This window comes from Clarias gariepinus, chromosome 4, assembly GCF_024256425.1.
Source record: "Clarias gariepinus isolate MV-2021 ecotype Netherlands chromosome 4, CGAR_prim_01v2, whole genome shotgun sequence".
Classification (NCBI taxonomy): Eukaryota; Metazoa; Chordata; class Actinopteri; order Siluriformes; family Clariidae; genus Clarias; species Clarias gariepinus.
In genome coordinates this window covers 17903794-17920581 of record NC_071103.1, presented here as the reverse complement: position 1 = coordinate 17920581, position 16788 = coordinate 17903794, and the positions used below count along the sequence as shown (strand labels likewise).

The 16788-nt window shown below is 36.0% G+C and overlaps 1 protein-coding gene across 2 annotated transcripts in view; it reads right to left on the bottom strand.

Moving 5' to 3' along the window:
* mroh1 (maestro heat-like repeat family member 1) overlaps positions 1–16788 on the bottom strand; it is a 33033-nt gene that overhangs the window by 2604 nt on the left and 13641 nt on the right. Inside the window, exons 17-38 of one of the 2 annotated variants that reach the window (XM_053494140.1) lie at positions 14808–14949; positions 14258–14310; positions 14038–14145; positions 13758–13877; positions 13145–13267; positions 12811–12957; positions 11836–11862; positions 10975–11097; positions 9073–9152; positions 7969–8107; positions 7307–7402; positions 7118–7222; positions 6309–6444; positions 5820–5932; positions 5300–5452; positions 4966–5120; positions 4705–4870; positions 3080–3285; positions 2285–2422; positions 2004–2118; positions 951–1097; positions 498–686 (exon numbers count right to left, since the gene is read on the bottom strand). In XM_053494140.1, the coding sequence (XP_053350115.1) occupies positions 498–686; positions 951–1097; positions 2004–2118; positions 2285–2422; positions 3080–3285; positions 4705–4870; positions 4966–5120; positions 5300–5452; positions 5820–5932; positions 6309–6444; positions 7118–7222; positions 7307–7402; positions 7969–8107; positions 9073–9152; positions 10975–11097; positions 11836–11862; positions 12811–12957; positions 13145–13267; positions 13758–13877; positions 14038–14145; positions 14258–14310; positions 14808–14949 (2781 nt within the window). The remainder of the gene's footprint in view (positions 1–497; positions 687–950; positions 1098–2003; positions 2119–2284; positions 2423–3079; positions 3286–4704; positions 4871–4965; positions 5121–5299; positions 5453–5819; positions 5933–6308; positions 6445–7117; positions 7223–7306; positions 7403–7968; positions 8108–9072; positions 9153–10974; positions 11098–11835; positions 11863–12810; positions 12958–13144; positions 13268–13757; positions 13878–14037; positions 14146–14257; positions 14311–14807; positions 14950–16788) is intronic. The other variant, XM_053494141.1, reaches the window with a different exon arrangement.

The window sequence follows — 16788 nt, the reverse complement described above, 5'->3', positions numbered from 1 at the left end:
AATTAGAATCAGCTGGTTTAGTTAATGGATGGAACAAATATGTGGCAGGACTTTAACTTTCTGATGCCAGTGTGCACAAAAATGACTAAAACTAGTAAATTCTCAGACACACCAAAAAGGGTCTACTTACTGAAGAAGTCTTTTTGTCTCTTAGCCCAGCCGGATCCAGCAGAGTTTTGAAGAATAAAGAACTCTATACTAAATACTGTTTGTTCTATAGCAATTTTAGTGCATAAAATAACAAATTACTCTTATTAGCTTGATTGTCATTAATTTAAAGATTTGAAAATGTCATTTAAACATTGATTATTTTTTTTGTCTCAATACTTTTAGCCACCAATTTATTATTTTAAATAATCTTATAAACAAATACTCTTAAGTTGCAAGGCGGACAAAATGAGCTTAACTACCTACTACTGTAATATACTTGAATATCCTGTTAAAAAGAAGCTAACAGAACTTTAAATCCCAATAAAGCAGTTGTGTTATTTACTCACATTCTCCAGGAAGGGTTTAATCTTCATGAAGATGTAAACTACCAGCATGTGGACATTCCTCTCGTCTAGGTAGAGCAACACCTTGGACATGCCAGACATGGCCTCGAGAGTGATGAGTTTCCCTGGGTCATCCTTCTCCTCCATTCCTGAACTCATGGCTGCCAACAGCTCTTTAGCGTATTTATTCACCTAGACAAGGTAAAATTAATATATGGTGAATTCTCAGGAATTCTCTTATCTATTTTACACTTGCAATACATTAATAAAAATGCTGGTACAAATAAAATCCTGACTCTTAGAATACCTGTTAAAGAATGTAACCAACTGGCTACATGTTTACATACTGTAAGCATATGTCTCCTAGGGGAGCTGTTACACAATTCAATAGTTAGCAGTTTTTAACATGAATATTTGCAGGGTTTATCCGCAGAGACGTAGACCAGAGCCCAATACCTTCTCTGGTGAGCCACTGGCGATGTTCCCCAGGCCTCTGATGGCCAGCATACGGACAGTACAACATGGGTCTGAAATCCTCTCCATCATGTTATTCATCAGCACATCAATCATCATCAACTCCGTCACAACATGGTGGTTAAGCAGCTTGAAAGAAAGGTTATAGAGAGTCATTCAGCTTTGAAGCCAAAATTAGTTCTAAGAAATTTTCACGCAGAAATATTGGTTTATTTTTAAACCCTTTAAAACAGCTTTCTCATCAGTTAGGCTTAACCTGGGCCCAAGTTCAGATAGAACAAATAGTGCCTAGTCTGATTATTTAAAACGGTTTCGAATTTCTTCCTCACTCACATTCTTATTTAACCTGAAGAGAATGTTTCAGAGTAATAACTAATGAGCATTATTGTAGAGGCAGTTTGGACTATTAAAATCACAATCAAAAGTCCCAGTTTGACCTGAATACCCCTTGTAGATGAATTCAATGGTGCATAAAAACAATATCATGATTAACAAATCTGACATAAAATTAAAAAAGAATTTTTTAATCAGCAGCCTATTTTTTTTTTTATAATTGCAGTTAAATGTGATTTTTTTTTCATTTTCAAATTCAAATTTTATTTGTCACATACACAGTCATACACAGTACGAAATGTAGTGAAATGCTTACACGACCGCCAGTGACCTTAAAAAGAGAATTAAAACTTTTTCTGCATTATATTTTCTGCATTATATTCCTTATTAGTTATTGTGTATGGAAATTATTATAAAAATAGTATGATTTAAAAAGGCCCTTTCTGATATACATCATATACATGAAACATACATTTTGACCTCACAAACAATACATCAATTGACCTCAGTAAAATATATACATTATATAATATGCCAAATTTTAATCTAAAACAAAAATACCTTTTAGATTTCACTTGGGCCTATTTTTAATTCATATTCGTTATAAATTACTGTACATATGCTCAGAACGTTGAGCCAAAAATCACTAAAAATCGTAGGAAGTATTAAGCTACAATCTTTGCAAACACAAAAGGCTCTTACCTCGGAGAAGAATGCTGTGACTGTAATTCTCTGGCACTCATAGATGTTGCTAAGAGATGGGCACAGGCTCTCCACTATAGCCGGGATTCGTGGACCTGCATGCTTACCCATTGCTCTGAAAGAGGAAAAAAAATATTCAGGGAACGTGTCATTACTGTACTTTCTACCACCACCAGCTGGCATTTAAAATTCTTATTATAACTATTTGTTGTTTGTTTACCATAATATTTGGTCTGTTCAAATGAATTTAAATTCATTGATAAAGGCTTTAGGTTGCATACCTGGAGAGAAGAGTGACTCCTGTTGTATGCTGTTGAGGGTCCTTCATTTTGTCCCATATTGCATCCTGGTCTAGCACCTTTACTACAGCATCCAGATGTGCTCGAGCCAGCAGAATTCGCAAGGCGTCAACTGCTGTACTGTAGGGGACACACAAAACATGTCTTTACTTTACTGTTCTTACTTTTTACACTGTCTCACTTACATTTTTTTCATTTCAGGGAAAAGAATTAAAGGCAAAATATGCATGCTTAAGCTAATAATTCTGATGTCCAATACAGCTAATACAAATTTCCTCGTCAGCATACATTAGCTGACAATCGCCCACGTTTGTCTAGTGTTGCTATGAATGACAGGGGAGGACGGATCATTCCATTCCTGCTTCTCAAGGCAAGGCAGCATGGCTAATATTGCTCACCTGGTCTGGTCAACCAAAAGATTCAAACTTACAATTTCCAGGTAATATTATTAATGGCAATGGATGTTTTTCTATCCCTCCTGCTGTTGGCTGGCTGAACATATGAAATCATTGTCAAGTGTTAATTATTTAGTATAATTACTACATTACTTAAGCATCTTTACAAATTAGTGAACTAATCTGAACAAGCTACAGAAACTAAAAGATGTGAACTCATTATTCGTCTACAAGACTGGATAAAAATGGGAGGTTTGTATCAGAAGGAGCACATAGTATAAACCTTGTGCCAAGTCAAATGAGCAGAACAGATAGTCTAGTGTAGCAACATCTTAACAGGAGCAGCTGAAATGACAACAACAACAACACTGGTTTGACTCACCCACAGACATCAAAGTTGGTGTTGGTGCTTTTGCTCTGGCTTTTGCTTTCTGTTCTGATACTGTTGCTGTTTATGTCTTTGGGCAGCTGAACTCCTACACTAGAGCCCATGCGCACCAGCAGGGCACTGAACAGCTGTGGGAACAGACTGACCACAGCCTCCTCAGTGTGTCCATTCAGCATCATCTCACGCAGAGCACATGTCATCTACACACACACACAATTATACATGTCATCTACAGTACACACACAATGAAATAGATGCAGTCATGCAACCAAATATAAGTAGCCGCAATAAGAAAAGTACACATTTGCATACAAGTATGAGTAAGACAGAAATATGACTACTTCTGTATACTTATAGCATGAAGCAATGTTTTAGACATTTTTTGGCATTATTATTTTATACTACATTTAGCACTACTTTATTAAACTAACTACTTTATTATTTAGCTTAACACAAATGGAAATATAAATATAAATTAAATAAATTATTTGCAGAAAAACAACACTTTGATCTAAAACAATCACTTGTTAAAGTAATGTGCAATACAGAGCATAATTATTCTTTTTTTTTTTTGGACACAGGCTATTTTCATTTAGTATTGTTCAACGGAAGAAGGTATGGACTGTCCAGTAATAATAACTTTGCTACTTTTTTATTATCTTGGGCTGGAAAAATGTTTTGGGGTCAGGGGGGTTTGTCAGGGCGAGTTGGCAAGAGAGAGGTTGAGCGAGTGAAAATATAATTTATGCGTGCACACAAAAACAGTTTTGCACGCAGGATTGAAGCCAAAATATATATCACCATACAGCTGCAGTAAAACTGTATTTCACACTATGATGGTCAAAATTGTTGTTATAGTTTCATACAGGTCAACTACGGTGCATTACGTGACTACTCTTCTGTGTGAAATTTTCTGAAATACTTAAACCAGCCCATCTCTTATCAACAACTTGCTGCAGTTAAAGTAAAATTAAACCCTTATTAACAAATATTTTTTTACCATTCAATTATTATATCTGAAAATGATTTTATGGCCCCCCGAGACGTGCAGTGGTAAAGCGCTCGCCCAATCACCGAGATATTCCTGGCATGATTCCCGGGTGATGCTGATTGGCCGAGCTCTCTCAGCAAGGTGGGTTGGAAGGCACAAAGTGCTCTCACATTATTCACGGCTCTACAACGAGCTCACGCAAGCAAAAGAAGCGGATAGCACTGTCCTCCGAGTGTGTTACGCTGCTTCCAACGGTGTGTGAGCAAGCGGTTCGAAAAGATTAGGTCGGCTGGTGTCACATGGTCCAGGGGAAGCACGTGATAGTCTTCAGCCTTCCCTGAATGACTTTTAGTAGAAGCCCTAAGGTGGGAGCCCCCTAGTAGCGGGGAGGAATTGGATACGACTAAATTCGGGAGAAAATCTGTAAAAAAAAGGTTTTAAAGAACAAAAAGATAATGATTTCATGCATTGTGCTGTCGCCTCAAAGTTCCATTTGTATTTTGTAAATGTTTTGTTAATTCTGTCCTAATTACTAAAACTCCACTACAGCTGATTCTAAATTATTTCAGTAGACAAGCTGAGTTAATCCCCAATGGATGCAAAGACAAAAAAAAAAAGAGTCACTCACCGCTAGCGGTTGATTAGTAGCAACCTTGGTCATGCCTGATTTCAGTATGGACTCTTTCTTGTCTACGTAGGGCACAATGACATTCAACTTCTCCATGATTATTTCCATGATCTGCCGGGCTATTGTGCTGTCTGCTCCCAAAGCAAGCCACATCTCACTGCTCCAACTGAGGAAAGAAACACACACATACACGCAGACTCAGAACATTCTTGCCTTGCATGTCTACACACCCAATGGGAAAACAGACTAAATATTCTGTACCTGTCAAAAGGAAGAGGATATGAAATGAGTGTGTTGATGACAGTCTGCAGGTGCTGTGTGGCGAGGATTAGGATGGATTGTGCAACTGCAACCTTCACCTGGTCTTCAGAGATGACCTGCAGCCGAATGTGCAACACATCCAAGATCTCTGGCACCTGAAACATGTACAAAAATGTGGAGTGAACAGAAGAGTAGTACTAAAATACTATACTTGTTCTGCATGTGACTTTTGACCTTTTTGACTAACACGACCTACAGAGCGAAAACATTTAAGACTTTTAATTATTTATTTATTTATGTAAAGGCAAAATGTCAATCGTGTAGGTATCATTACCAGATCTTGCAGCATTGCCCCTCTGTTCTTAAGCAGTGTGTTTAAAATGACACTTGAGGCTCTGGAGCAATTGGACTGGCAGTCCACCAAACCTTCAAACAGCATGAAGAGCAGCGTGTTTAGCTGCTGCTGAGGCAGACGTTTACTGATGATCTGCCACAAGATAGAGAGACAGACACTATCATGATAAATAAGCTATGAGTCATGTAATCTTAACAAGTCTGAAAAGTGATAACATTGGCATAATTGGACACACATTATTGCTGCTCCAAGACTACTGCCCCATTCGTCATGATTATAAGACAGCGTCAGTGAATTTAACAGTAGTACTGAGTTTCACACATTTCGTAATGTGTTATTTTATTAAAAGCAGAGATTAGCTTCTTGTTTTTTACTAGCACTGTTTATCTTAAAGTGGCAAAACAAATTATTAAATAAATAAATAAAAATTGTCACAGAGACCAAACAACCTTTTATCATCATTATTATTTATATATTATTATGTTTGTTCGTTTGTTACCTTAGTGAGTTCAGAGCAGGTTTTATAGAGGACTGAAGGGTCAGGGTCATTTAGTTTCTCCTGCAATGTTAATAAACCTTCAACCGAGTCATCTTTATAGTCCAGTGAGAAGCCTAAAGAGCACAGTATAAAGAAAGGAGAGGCGGTTAAACCCAGTCTCTGACCATGCTATATTTAAGCAACTTGGAGCTTGAAAAGTTTAGTCAATATCCAATGGCACAATGGGTCATATAATTGCATTTTAAATAACATAATGCATTCTTCAGATTAATATTAAGTCCTCTAATTCACGTAACCGTTACACTATGTGCCAAGTAAATGTCAAAAACAAGGCTAATAAATGTACTGATGATGAAATAAGCAAACAGTGAGAAATAAAACCAGAAAGAAGTTGGAAAGATTGTTAAGTTAATTATCAATAAATACAGTCAGTCAATCAGTTTGAAGCATGAATAATACAGAGAGTATTATTAGAAAACAGGGTGTTACCTTCATAGCGTAGCTGAATGTGTAATAGTGAATAAATGCAGTCTATGGCAGCCCTACGCACCGCGGCATTGGGGTCTGTACAGCGAGGGGCCAAACGCCCCAACAAAGCTCCAAGGTTATGGAATGTCACTAAAGTCTGCACAAAAATTCACATGATGTTTGGACACTGGTATGTTTGTCTAATGACTTAATACAGTGTCACAAAGTATGAAGCGACAAAAATACATGCTATGAAGTCATGAATAAATAACAAAACCTGGCTTCTCAAATATTCAACTTCATAATTCATTAGAATTAAATTAATTTCAAAGAAAATCACTACCAGAAGAGTCTGCCGCACCACTCTTAATGCTGTACTTTTGAAGAATGTATTCATAGGATTTTTATCAAAGACATATCACTAATTACTTTTTTGGAAATGGTGACATTAACATCCATATATAAGTTTATTTCTCATGAGCATTTTATTTATGCACTTTTAATTACAACATATTAGTTTCCCCTTTCATCTCTAGCAGTTTAGAGATTAACCAAGCGTGAACTATAAGAAAAAGTCTCCTGGAAAACTCGTTCTTACAAAGCTGATTAGAAAGATGCCAATTGTGTGCACGGCTTTATCAGAAATACAGTTAAAAATCAAAATAAAAAATGCAAACTGTTTTCATTTAACATTTCTCATGGTCACTCCATAATGTGTGATTTCTCATTTTAATCTCTTAATTATTATACTAACATAGTAGACAATATTAAAATTAATTTAAAAAAGATTAAAAAGTAAAACTGTCAACTGGTGTGGATGTACGTCACACCTTAACACTGAGATTGTTCAGGTAAAACTGCAGCATCTCAGCTGTAGTCCTCACTGCTCTCTCACGCTCATGGTCCTGTTTGGAGTTCAACCAGCTCTCTATATGCTGGGGGGAGAACAAATGCACTCAAAAAAGAGGGTTTAATAAATTTAATACTTTATAAGATAATGCTTTTGGAATTCTGCTGACCCTGAATATGGTCTGAATACCATCTGGAGATAAATTTCTGGCCAGAACACTGCTCAGCAGTTCATGAAGGGCACTGAAGGTGGATGCATACAAGGCCTAAGAAACAGAAGAGGTTGTTAGCTCCTGAAACACATCTGTATTCCACTGTATGACCCATCTCTTATAGTAGGAAACCACTGTAACAAAATGAACACTACTGCGGTGCACTGGTGTCAGATGTGTTAAAGTGATGCATGTTGAACTACATAATTAGATTTGGACTTATATGATAGTTTAAGGAAACCAGATCCAGGTTTGTTACTATTATTCTGCTCCAATTGGACAGATTTGCAGATGTCTAAGCCAAATGGTCATTTCTAAACACTTTCTTAAAGTTTTTTTATTGGCCTAGCAGTAGGCATAAAAAAATATATATATTTGTAGGTATAATCATTTTTTGCCTCCCTCCAAAAGAAATAAATAAATCACTCAGCAATGACTCTGTTCTGAAGTTAAACTTTATGAATGAGATGAAAAAACAATCACTGTGGTTCGTCAGACTACTTTGCTTCTGCCCCTCACTCATATTTTACAACTTCGTACTTTTTATTTTATAAAAACAAGAGGGTGGGGGTGGGGGTTCAAAAATGTGCATGTGGCTGTCTGCCAGTTTACATTTTTACCTCTCGTTCCTGGGGGTCAAGAATCTCTTCATCTTTGGCTTTGTCGACCATTTCTAATGTTGGAAGTCCAAATACTCCATTTATACACGTTTTCAGCATTTCAAAATGTTCATTTTCTCCCAGTGGTGGATCCAATGTACTGAAATATTGAGTAAAGTTTTTTTTCCTACTTTTTTGGTTAAATGTTTGATGAAAAATAAAAAAAAAAGTTTTCTCTCCAACCTCAATTTGGTTTTAATGAGGTTCTATTTGACAGCAAATCACAATGCGGGGTGAACAATGGTCATAGTCAATCATAGGTGTTCTACACCGTATTGCCAAAAACTGGACACCTAAGCATTGCACCCATGTTTTCTGAAAAGGCTTTCCACCAGATTTGTAAATTATAGCCATGAAGATTTGCCCATTCAGACAACGTGGACACTGTGTTCAGACACTGATGACAGGTAATAAAGCCTGGGGATCAGTTCATACCAAAAATGCTCAGTAAGGTTGATGGAGGTCACTTACAGTAAGCGCCTATACACCAACCTTGCTATAAAACATTCCCCCATGGAGCTTGCTTTGTGGCCCGGAAAGTTGTAGTGGAATAGGTATGCACTAATTCCCTTAAGGTCCAACAATGGCAAATCAATTTTATAATCATACAAATACTGTAAATTCTATACAACTGTGCGCTTCCAACTATGTGGCAACAGTTTAAAAACACATATAGGTGTAATTGTCAGGTGTCCACAAACTTTTGGCCAAAGATATATTTATACTCTGACAAAAAACAGCATACTTAAACCCTTTGCATGTTCTTTGTATGTGCTGTGTTATCTATAGTTGCTGACACACTGTATATTCTATTTTGCTAAATACAATGGAGATGCAGTACATGCCATAGAGTATTTAGTGTTACAGAATAGTATGTCATTATCTTTGTTAAGAACAACAGCTCGAATTGCCTCAAGTATAGCCTATGTTGATCTGTAAAGAACTTAAGTTAGCTGAATGTCTTTAAAAAATTTCTAAACATTATTTAAGCAGATTACTAAAATTACTGTGGAATGTATCAACAAAACTATTGAATAACCCTGGCTTTGCTGTCCTAAAGGATACATGAGGTTGGCACATGTGGTCATAACAAGGTGGCGCACTGAAGTACGCATGGCATCGACTGGTTCCCCCTTGATGAAATCCTATTAAAACAGAAAACAATATTTTTCTGAGACTCCAAGATCACACTTGAACATTTCACAAACTCATGGACAAAAGACAACTTTAAAAATACTAATAAGAATTAAATAAATAAATAAATAAATAAAAATGATTCATAATTTAGTTTGCCTTGTTACATTAGAGCATTACTTTATTGTGAATAAACTAACTTTCATCTTCTTAAAAGCTCCAGTGTACATGCACGAAATTTGCCACATGATTATACCCAGCTGACACATCTGGGTTTTAAAAGTATGGGAAAGATTCTGTTTATAGATTTTGTCTTCACATTATTATGCCACGTTTACACAATGCTAGCAGAGAGATGGCCATCAGAATGCTTAAACTTAGTGCAATGCAACCAGACATCGCTAGACAGTTTGGAGTTGCCACAAATACCATTTCCAGGCTGGGGAACAGATTCCGAAAAACTGGTTCCACTGCTGATCGCCCTAAGTCTGGTGGGCCAAAAGTGACAATGCCAAGACAAGACAGACTAATTCAATGGAGTCATTTGAGAAATTATACAAAAAATGCTGCCACTACTGCTGTTGGTATTCCAGGATTACACACAATTGTATGGTGGGCAAATGTTGACACAATGTCATTGTCAACATTGTATAAATTTTACATTTCTGTTGCTAATAAGACACAAATTAAAACTTTTTTATAATAGACTTATAGCAATTTTGTAAAAAATGTATACAGTATGTGCAACATTTGTTTTGTTAATGAGTATAGTTTAATGGCTTAATTTTACAGCACAACCACAGTAATTTACTTCCTAAATCTCTAATATATAGCAAGGCATCAGGTTATTAGATAACCATTCACTTTCACCCGGATAATTGTTAAAACATAGCATGCATCATGTGATTGCACTGTGTGGTACAAATCATTTAAATAAGTATTTCTAGCATCAATTACCATTTAACTAAAAGATGAAATGAACATTTACTGTAGGACTAACTGTAAATGTTCTCACATCCTTCTTGCATTGGCTTTTCACTCACAACTGTTTCTAAAGTTTATCAAGTACAGAATGAGAACCTGGAATGCAACCAGTAGGGTAGATGAGAAGGTAATTTTAAGAAGTCAAAGGGAATTTCAGAAGCTTTCCCAGACCTGGACTTCAACCCTATCAGACTTGGGAATGAGATGGAAACAGCTGCGTCCAAGTTGCAGCAACTACGCAACACAATTATTTCCATATGGTGGACAAGTGACTAGCATTCAGCACTTTCACTGTTCTGGCCCTGGTTCGCTTGCTGGTCAGAGAATCAACCCCAGCCTCTGGGGTTTGCACAAACCAGTGAACTCTTAGTTCTGGTTTAAGCTCAGATAAATTGATGAGGGTGGCGTCAGGAAGGACATCCGATGTAAAACCTGTGCCATATCAAATATGTGACCCTGGTAATCTGCCATGGCATCCCTAAATTTCTTATAGTTAAACTATTTTTTTATTTCTTGCTCCTTTTTCTATTTCTTTTCTATTTCTTGTCAATTGTTTTAAAAATGTTAAAGTCACATAATAAATTACATTTCTACACACTGTATTTAAAATCCTATTTTTTATTTTACGAAATGTAAACCCAAATTCAATTAACTTAATAAGGTGGCAAACAAACCTCCAATAACTTAAAGTGTCCTGGATATTAACCCATCTATGGAAAAGCAATTGATAAGTCTATAAAATAATTTCCTATTTCCTGACACAAAACAATGGATCAATTCAATGACTATCAACGGAAATAAATGGCTTCATGTCAAAATGTTTAAACTGATGCCATAGAAGTAACAAACCATCATTATTCCCATGAGTTCCTGCTTGCGGGTGAAAACGTATCCCTGTTTGTGAGCGCAGGTATTAATGGCTTTTGCAATCAGGCCAATACTTTGAATTAGACTCAGCTTCATGGTCAGGTCCTGTAACGATTTCAAACAAAGAGAAAGACAAACAGAGATGATGACTATTATATGACAACCCATACTAAGTATAGGAATTATGAACATATTAGGGTAGCATGCGAGAAAAATTACATTTTCATTCAATAAGTTGCTTTATTGGGTGAAGAAAAGTTTGGAAATAGATATTTTGGATACAAATTGACTTGAGAGCATTTCCATATTTGAGCAAAGCAATTTTTGCCATTTAGTATGAATCTGAAGTACTCATATAATTACCTAAAGATAGAAGCGGAACCCTCAACCTCAATTATGTTAGTGGAAAGACAGATTAAGGAAGTTTTTGTAGGAAAAGTTCGAGCAATGAGAGAAGTCCATAGAAGTCCACAGAACCATCAGTGTGAGGATTCAGTAACAGAAAGTATTCAGTGGGTTAGTTGACATTCTTAAACTTTCTGAACTTCTCAAATCATTATTCTCCATAGAACTTTGTTTACTAGGCACTAAGAGGACATTTACAAATAATTGATTACTCTATCTCTTCAAAATAAACATCTATAGATCTTGAGGTTTAAAAATTCTTCTCTAAAGAGATTCATTGACAAGCAGACAATCAAAATGTTTTTTTGTTTTTCACTTTTTTGAGAAGTTCAGAAGTTCATGTTCCTAGATTTTTATTTTAAGGCCTTAAGAAAAAAGATAAAAAGATTTTAGTTAATTGTGTACAGGTCAGAGAAAGAAAAAGGCTCCTTATGGTACCTTGGTCTCTACTTTAATTCCAAGAACCTGTGCAACATAAAAGTAATGCTGGAGTTTATTTTAAAGCACAGTATATCAAGATAACACATTACATTTCTTTAAGGATATAAGGTATTATATGGGACACATAATTAAAAACTGTTTAGAAATGTCATAAATTGTTAAAATGTGATGATTATCATATTTAATGTGAATTTAATACTACACATAAAAGGACAAATACAAAAATAGTTTATTTTTTTTGTTTATTATTTATTGTTTGAGGCTTGTATTCACTACTCTAAGTTTGGCTAAATCTAAATATGTAAATACTGGCCAAGTTCATACATATATCATTTATTCCAGATAAAACTGATCGGCACAGGCATGAAAAAGAAAATCACTTTCATCATGCACACATCTAAATTTCCACTATATTTAAGTAATATTTAGGCAACAATCTTCACATACAAATGCTAGTATGCACACCATTGGTCTTTGTAACATTCTGAAATGAGCATTTAGAGGACTCTACCTCAGTCAGGATGTCACTGACATTAGGTCATTCAGGGTGAGTGCCAAGCTAAGCATGGCTGCTTCTCCACCAGACACTGGTTTTCAACTACAATATGAAACCACACAATTTTTTTTGTTCCATTTAGGAAAGAATTACGACTCTGAGGTGTACAGTGGTCTGACTAACTTTTTTTAACCTATCGTGTTTTCTTTTAACTGTCTGCTTACAAAATGGAAGTTTTAAATCAAATAAAATGTTGAAATAAAAATATACAGGAAATCATACTGTAATTTTATACCTTGTTTAAGCCATTTCACTAACATAATAAACCTTATTATATAGAGCTTAACTTATAAATAAGGTTTATTTCGCATTCCTTTACCTTATAAAGTGTTGAATTGGGTATGTTTGAGTAAGGGAAGTGCCTGTGATTGCTAAAGGACCGTTTTAACAGAACGTGCACCTCCTGTTAATTCTACCTTGGTGTTAAAGAGCTTGCTGATGTTGCGAAGTATGTCGTTGTCAAGGCGAATGAGAAGCTGGTCCTGTGGAGCATTCAGGGCCACGTAGCCATAACACAAAATCAAAGTGCTCTTCATCTTCTCAATATCCACATCATTCTTATCCTGCTTGACATGACATCCATGAAATACAACATTAGCAGTAATGACAACACTAATAATAATAATAATAATAATAATATTAATAATAATAATAATAATAATAATAATAACCACATATGTCTATGAATGGTTTATTGGTTTGTTCGACACATTTTGGTTTCCTTTCACCAGAGAAGGCAGCAGAACCTACTTTGAGCAAGCTGAATATCCCAGAGGCTTTCTTGAAGGCATCGGATTTCCCAAACTCGTCAAGCTTGGCCAGAGTGCCATCCAAATGACTGCTGGCACAAAGCCCCACAGCCATCGCTACTCCCTGTGAAACCAATCACTCCCAGTTATTCTCATTATTACATATTAGTAGATTTTAAACGGTTGTTTAAGTATCCAATTTCCAAGCACTGGTTGAGCGCAATCATCAGTATGTACCATTCTACAATTAGAAACCGCTGGGCTGCATGGCTCTAATCAAATTTCTGTAATAAAACCAAATTTCTGACCAGCCCTGAGCCTAACCATGACCTCCTTTTGCAAATTAACAACTAGCTTCAAATACATTCTTGTCACAAGACCACATTTCTCAGCACAGTCCTGATAGACTGAAACAAACAATGAAACCATGTGCCTTTAATTGGACAGGAAACTGTACTAAAGGTCACGTCAAACAAGTGAGCAGATGGGCCTTTGACTGAGATTACAGCATCTGGAGTTCTTAAGACAATGAATGAGAGGCCGGACAGATGCTGGCAGATAAAAGAGGTGAAAGCAAACAGAGCAGTGAGTGTAATGTGTTTTCTTTGCTGTACCGCTCTCTCTGTGGCGTCGTTATGGCGGGTGCTGATCAAAATCTCCTGGAGCTGTTTTCTCACCAGCTCCTTATTGGAAGACTGCTGCAGAGCCACACCAATGCACTTATACAGAAAGCTCTAGGGAGAGTATCGAGCATATTAGTTTTAATAAGCCAAGAAACTGCTGGAAATTATTTGTAAATATTTTTCATTGTGACGTTTTTACAATCCATTCATAACACATAATCGTTGAGGTATACAATGATTTTTTAATGCGTTTTACATTACCAATACTGACCTTCTCTTCCAAAGAATGGTTGTACGTTGGGAGATATCGGGTTGCCTCCACCACCAGCTGACAGCTCCACTGGCCATCATCAATGGCTACCAGAGTTTTAGACAGGAACTTTCCCAGGAGAGCAACATGATCATAATATACTACAGATAGGCATTTCAACATGAAGAAAACTATGGCAAACTGACATAATTTATAAACACACTGAGCTACGGCTACTTACCCGAAGGAGGCTGTCTTCCCAGTTTTTTTTGTCAAATGATTCTGGTGTAGATTCTGATCAAGAAAGTACAAATTGTTTTGTGAAAGAGAGCAGTCAGAGATGGAGGAGCAAAAATGTGGTCATTTAGCATTAAAAAAAGAATGATATTAAAATCATAATTTTATGAGAATGTTAGGAAATGTAACATTTTCCTCATTAAAATGACACAGGCTCTCTTGTTGACATGTCTGGCTGTTATATAAGATCACATAAGAATTTGTTTTTGGAAAAGTTTGTGCTTTTAGTTAACCCTTTACTTTCACTGACATTTTGAGAATACCTTTTAAACGTACAAGTTCACAGTCTGGATAAACAACTGTAGCAACAAAAAAAAAGTATGTAAAGCAATATTGAGTGGGTGTTTAACATTAAATTAACCTAAATCGTATAGAATTTCTCATAAATAAAATCTATTATACCGACGGCAGTTCAACTCAAGCTCAAATGTGAAAAGATTTAAATAATTTAATTGTCTCTTACTGACACTCTCAGGCAAAACTTGAACACTGACCTTCCAGATCATTAAGGAGTCTTGGGATCTCACTCTCCCATAGTGCTTCTACTTTATGGTGAATGTTGGGACTGATGGCATTCAGAAGACTCAGAGAGGGAGCACCATGCCCTCGATATGAGAATGGGAAAGCGGCATTCACCTAGGATGTTATATTCACACAATCATATAAAAATTCAATAAAACTATGAGTATAAACTTTTTTTTAATAACCTTCATTAAGACACATTCATGTTTTACATACTGAAATTTTATACAATGCATATAAATATTGCTGAAAAAACTATTATCTTAAAACACTGTAAATAAATGTTTGCTGCCTTTATCTGCTGAATTCAACAAGTCATAATTTAAATACTGACAAAGATTTATTCATCCACAGAAACCGGTCTACAGAGTTTTTGACAAGCTTGATCAGAATCCATAAAAAGGTTATGAAAAGTTGTCTTTGTGGTTAATGAACTCATACAAAAAAATCTTTAATTGAAGCAAGTTAATTTTATGGAAATTCTATCAAGGCATTGGGGTGGCCAGGAGAAAAGCATGAATCTCTGGTAAGAAAACCATTTCTGCACAGAAATTGTATGTTTTGGATTACTGTCCTGCTGAAAGATCCAACAACAACTCAGTAGGAGTCTCTTGGCTGAAGCAGCCAAGTTTTCATGGCTACTTAATGGTACTTCACAAAGTCCATAATATAATTTATCCTAAAACATTCAGTGCCTTTGGAAAAAAGAAGCAGGTTTAAGGTTGACTTTTTGTCTCATTTGTGTATTCTCTAAGGTTCTCCATGCTGATAAATAAATGAAGGGAATTCGGTATGGACCCAGCTTATACAGTATTTATGTTCCAGTCAAATGCAAAGACATGTATGGCCACCACTTAAGAGCTTCTAAACACTCATGTATATATAATTTTTTTTTAAGGTGAGCTTTTTTTAGTAATTAGGGCTTCATGACAGTTACTGAGCATTAACTTTATAAATATTAGTTAGCTCTAATCCCTTTTCTCTCAAAAACAACTGCAATTCTTTATGATACAGATTCCACAAGATGTTGGACCCATTGCTTTGAGTTTGGTCCATATTGACATGATTGCATCACACAATTCCTGTAGATTTTGCAGGTGCACTTTCATGCTGTGAATCTTCTGTTTTACCATATCCCATAGGTATTCTATTGGATTCAGATCCTGTGACTGGGAGTTCAACTGAAGAACAAATCATCATGTTCATGTTCGGGAACATGATAAGTTGTTCATGTTCATGTTTATGTTCATGAAAGACAAATCATGCTTTGTAACATGGTGCATTATCATGCTGGAAGGAACCATTAGAAGAGGGTAAATTGTGGCCAGGAACGATGCACATGGTCAGCAACAATATTTTAATCATACAATTGATGATTGATTGGTATTAACAGGACTGATGTGGGCCAGAAAACATTCCCCACACTATTACAAAACCCTCATCAGCCTGGACTGTGACAAAACACAGACTGGGTCCATAGTGCAATGCTGAAGACTGTTGAAAATCAGCTCTAGAAAGCTTTAAAAATACTCACACCAGTCCATCTGGCACAAACAATTCTTCCGCAGTCAAAATCCCTAAGATCAATGAGATTTTTTCTCCATCCTGATAGTTGATATGAGCATTATGCTAAGTTGCTGGCTCATCTCTGCATGACTTTATGTATTGCACTGTTGCCACATGATGAGCTGATTAAAAAATTGCACAAATGAGTAGGTGTATAGGTGTTCCTAATAAAGCACACACTGGAACAGTGTATAAATGAACAGAAACTTGCTTCAGGTTGTTTGTTCAAAATACTTTTTAATTGTGAAATAGTTTTGTTCGCAATAATTCTTTTGATAAGGGTAAAAGAAAAAGTGCATAAATTTACTTCAATTAAAGACGTTATGTTCACAGATTTTCAGTCTGAGTGTAAGTTTTTTTAATCACAAGGACATTGTTTATAACCGT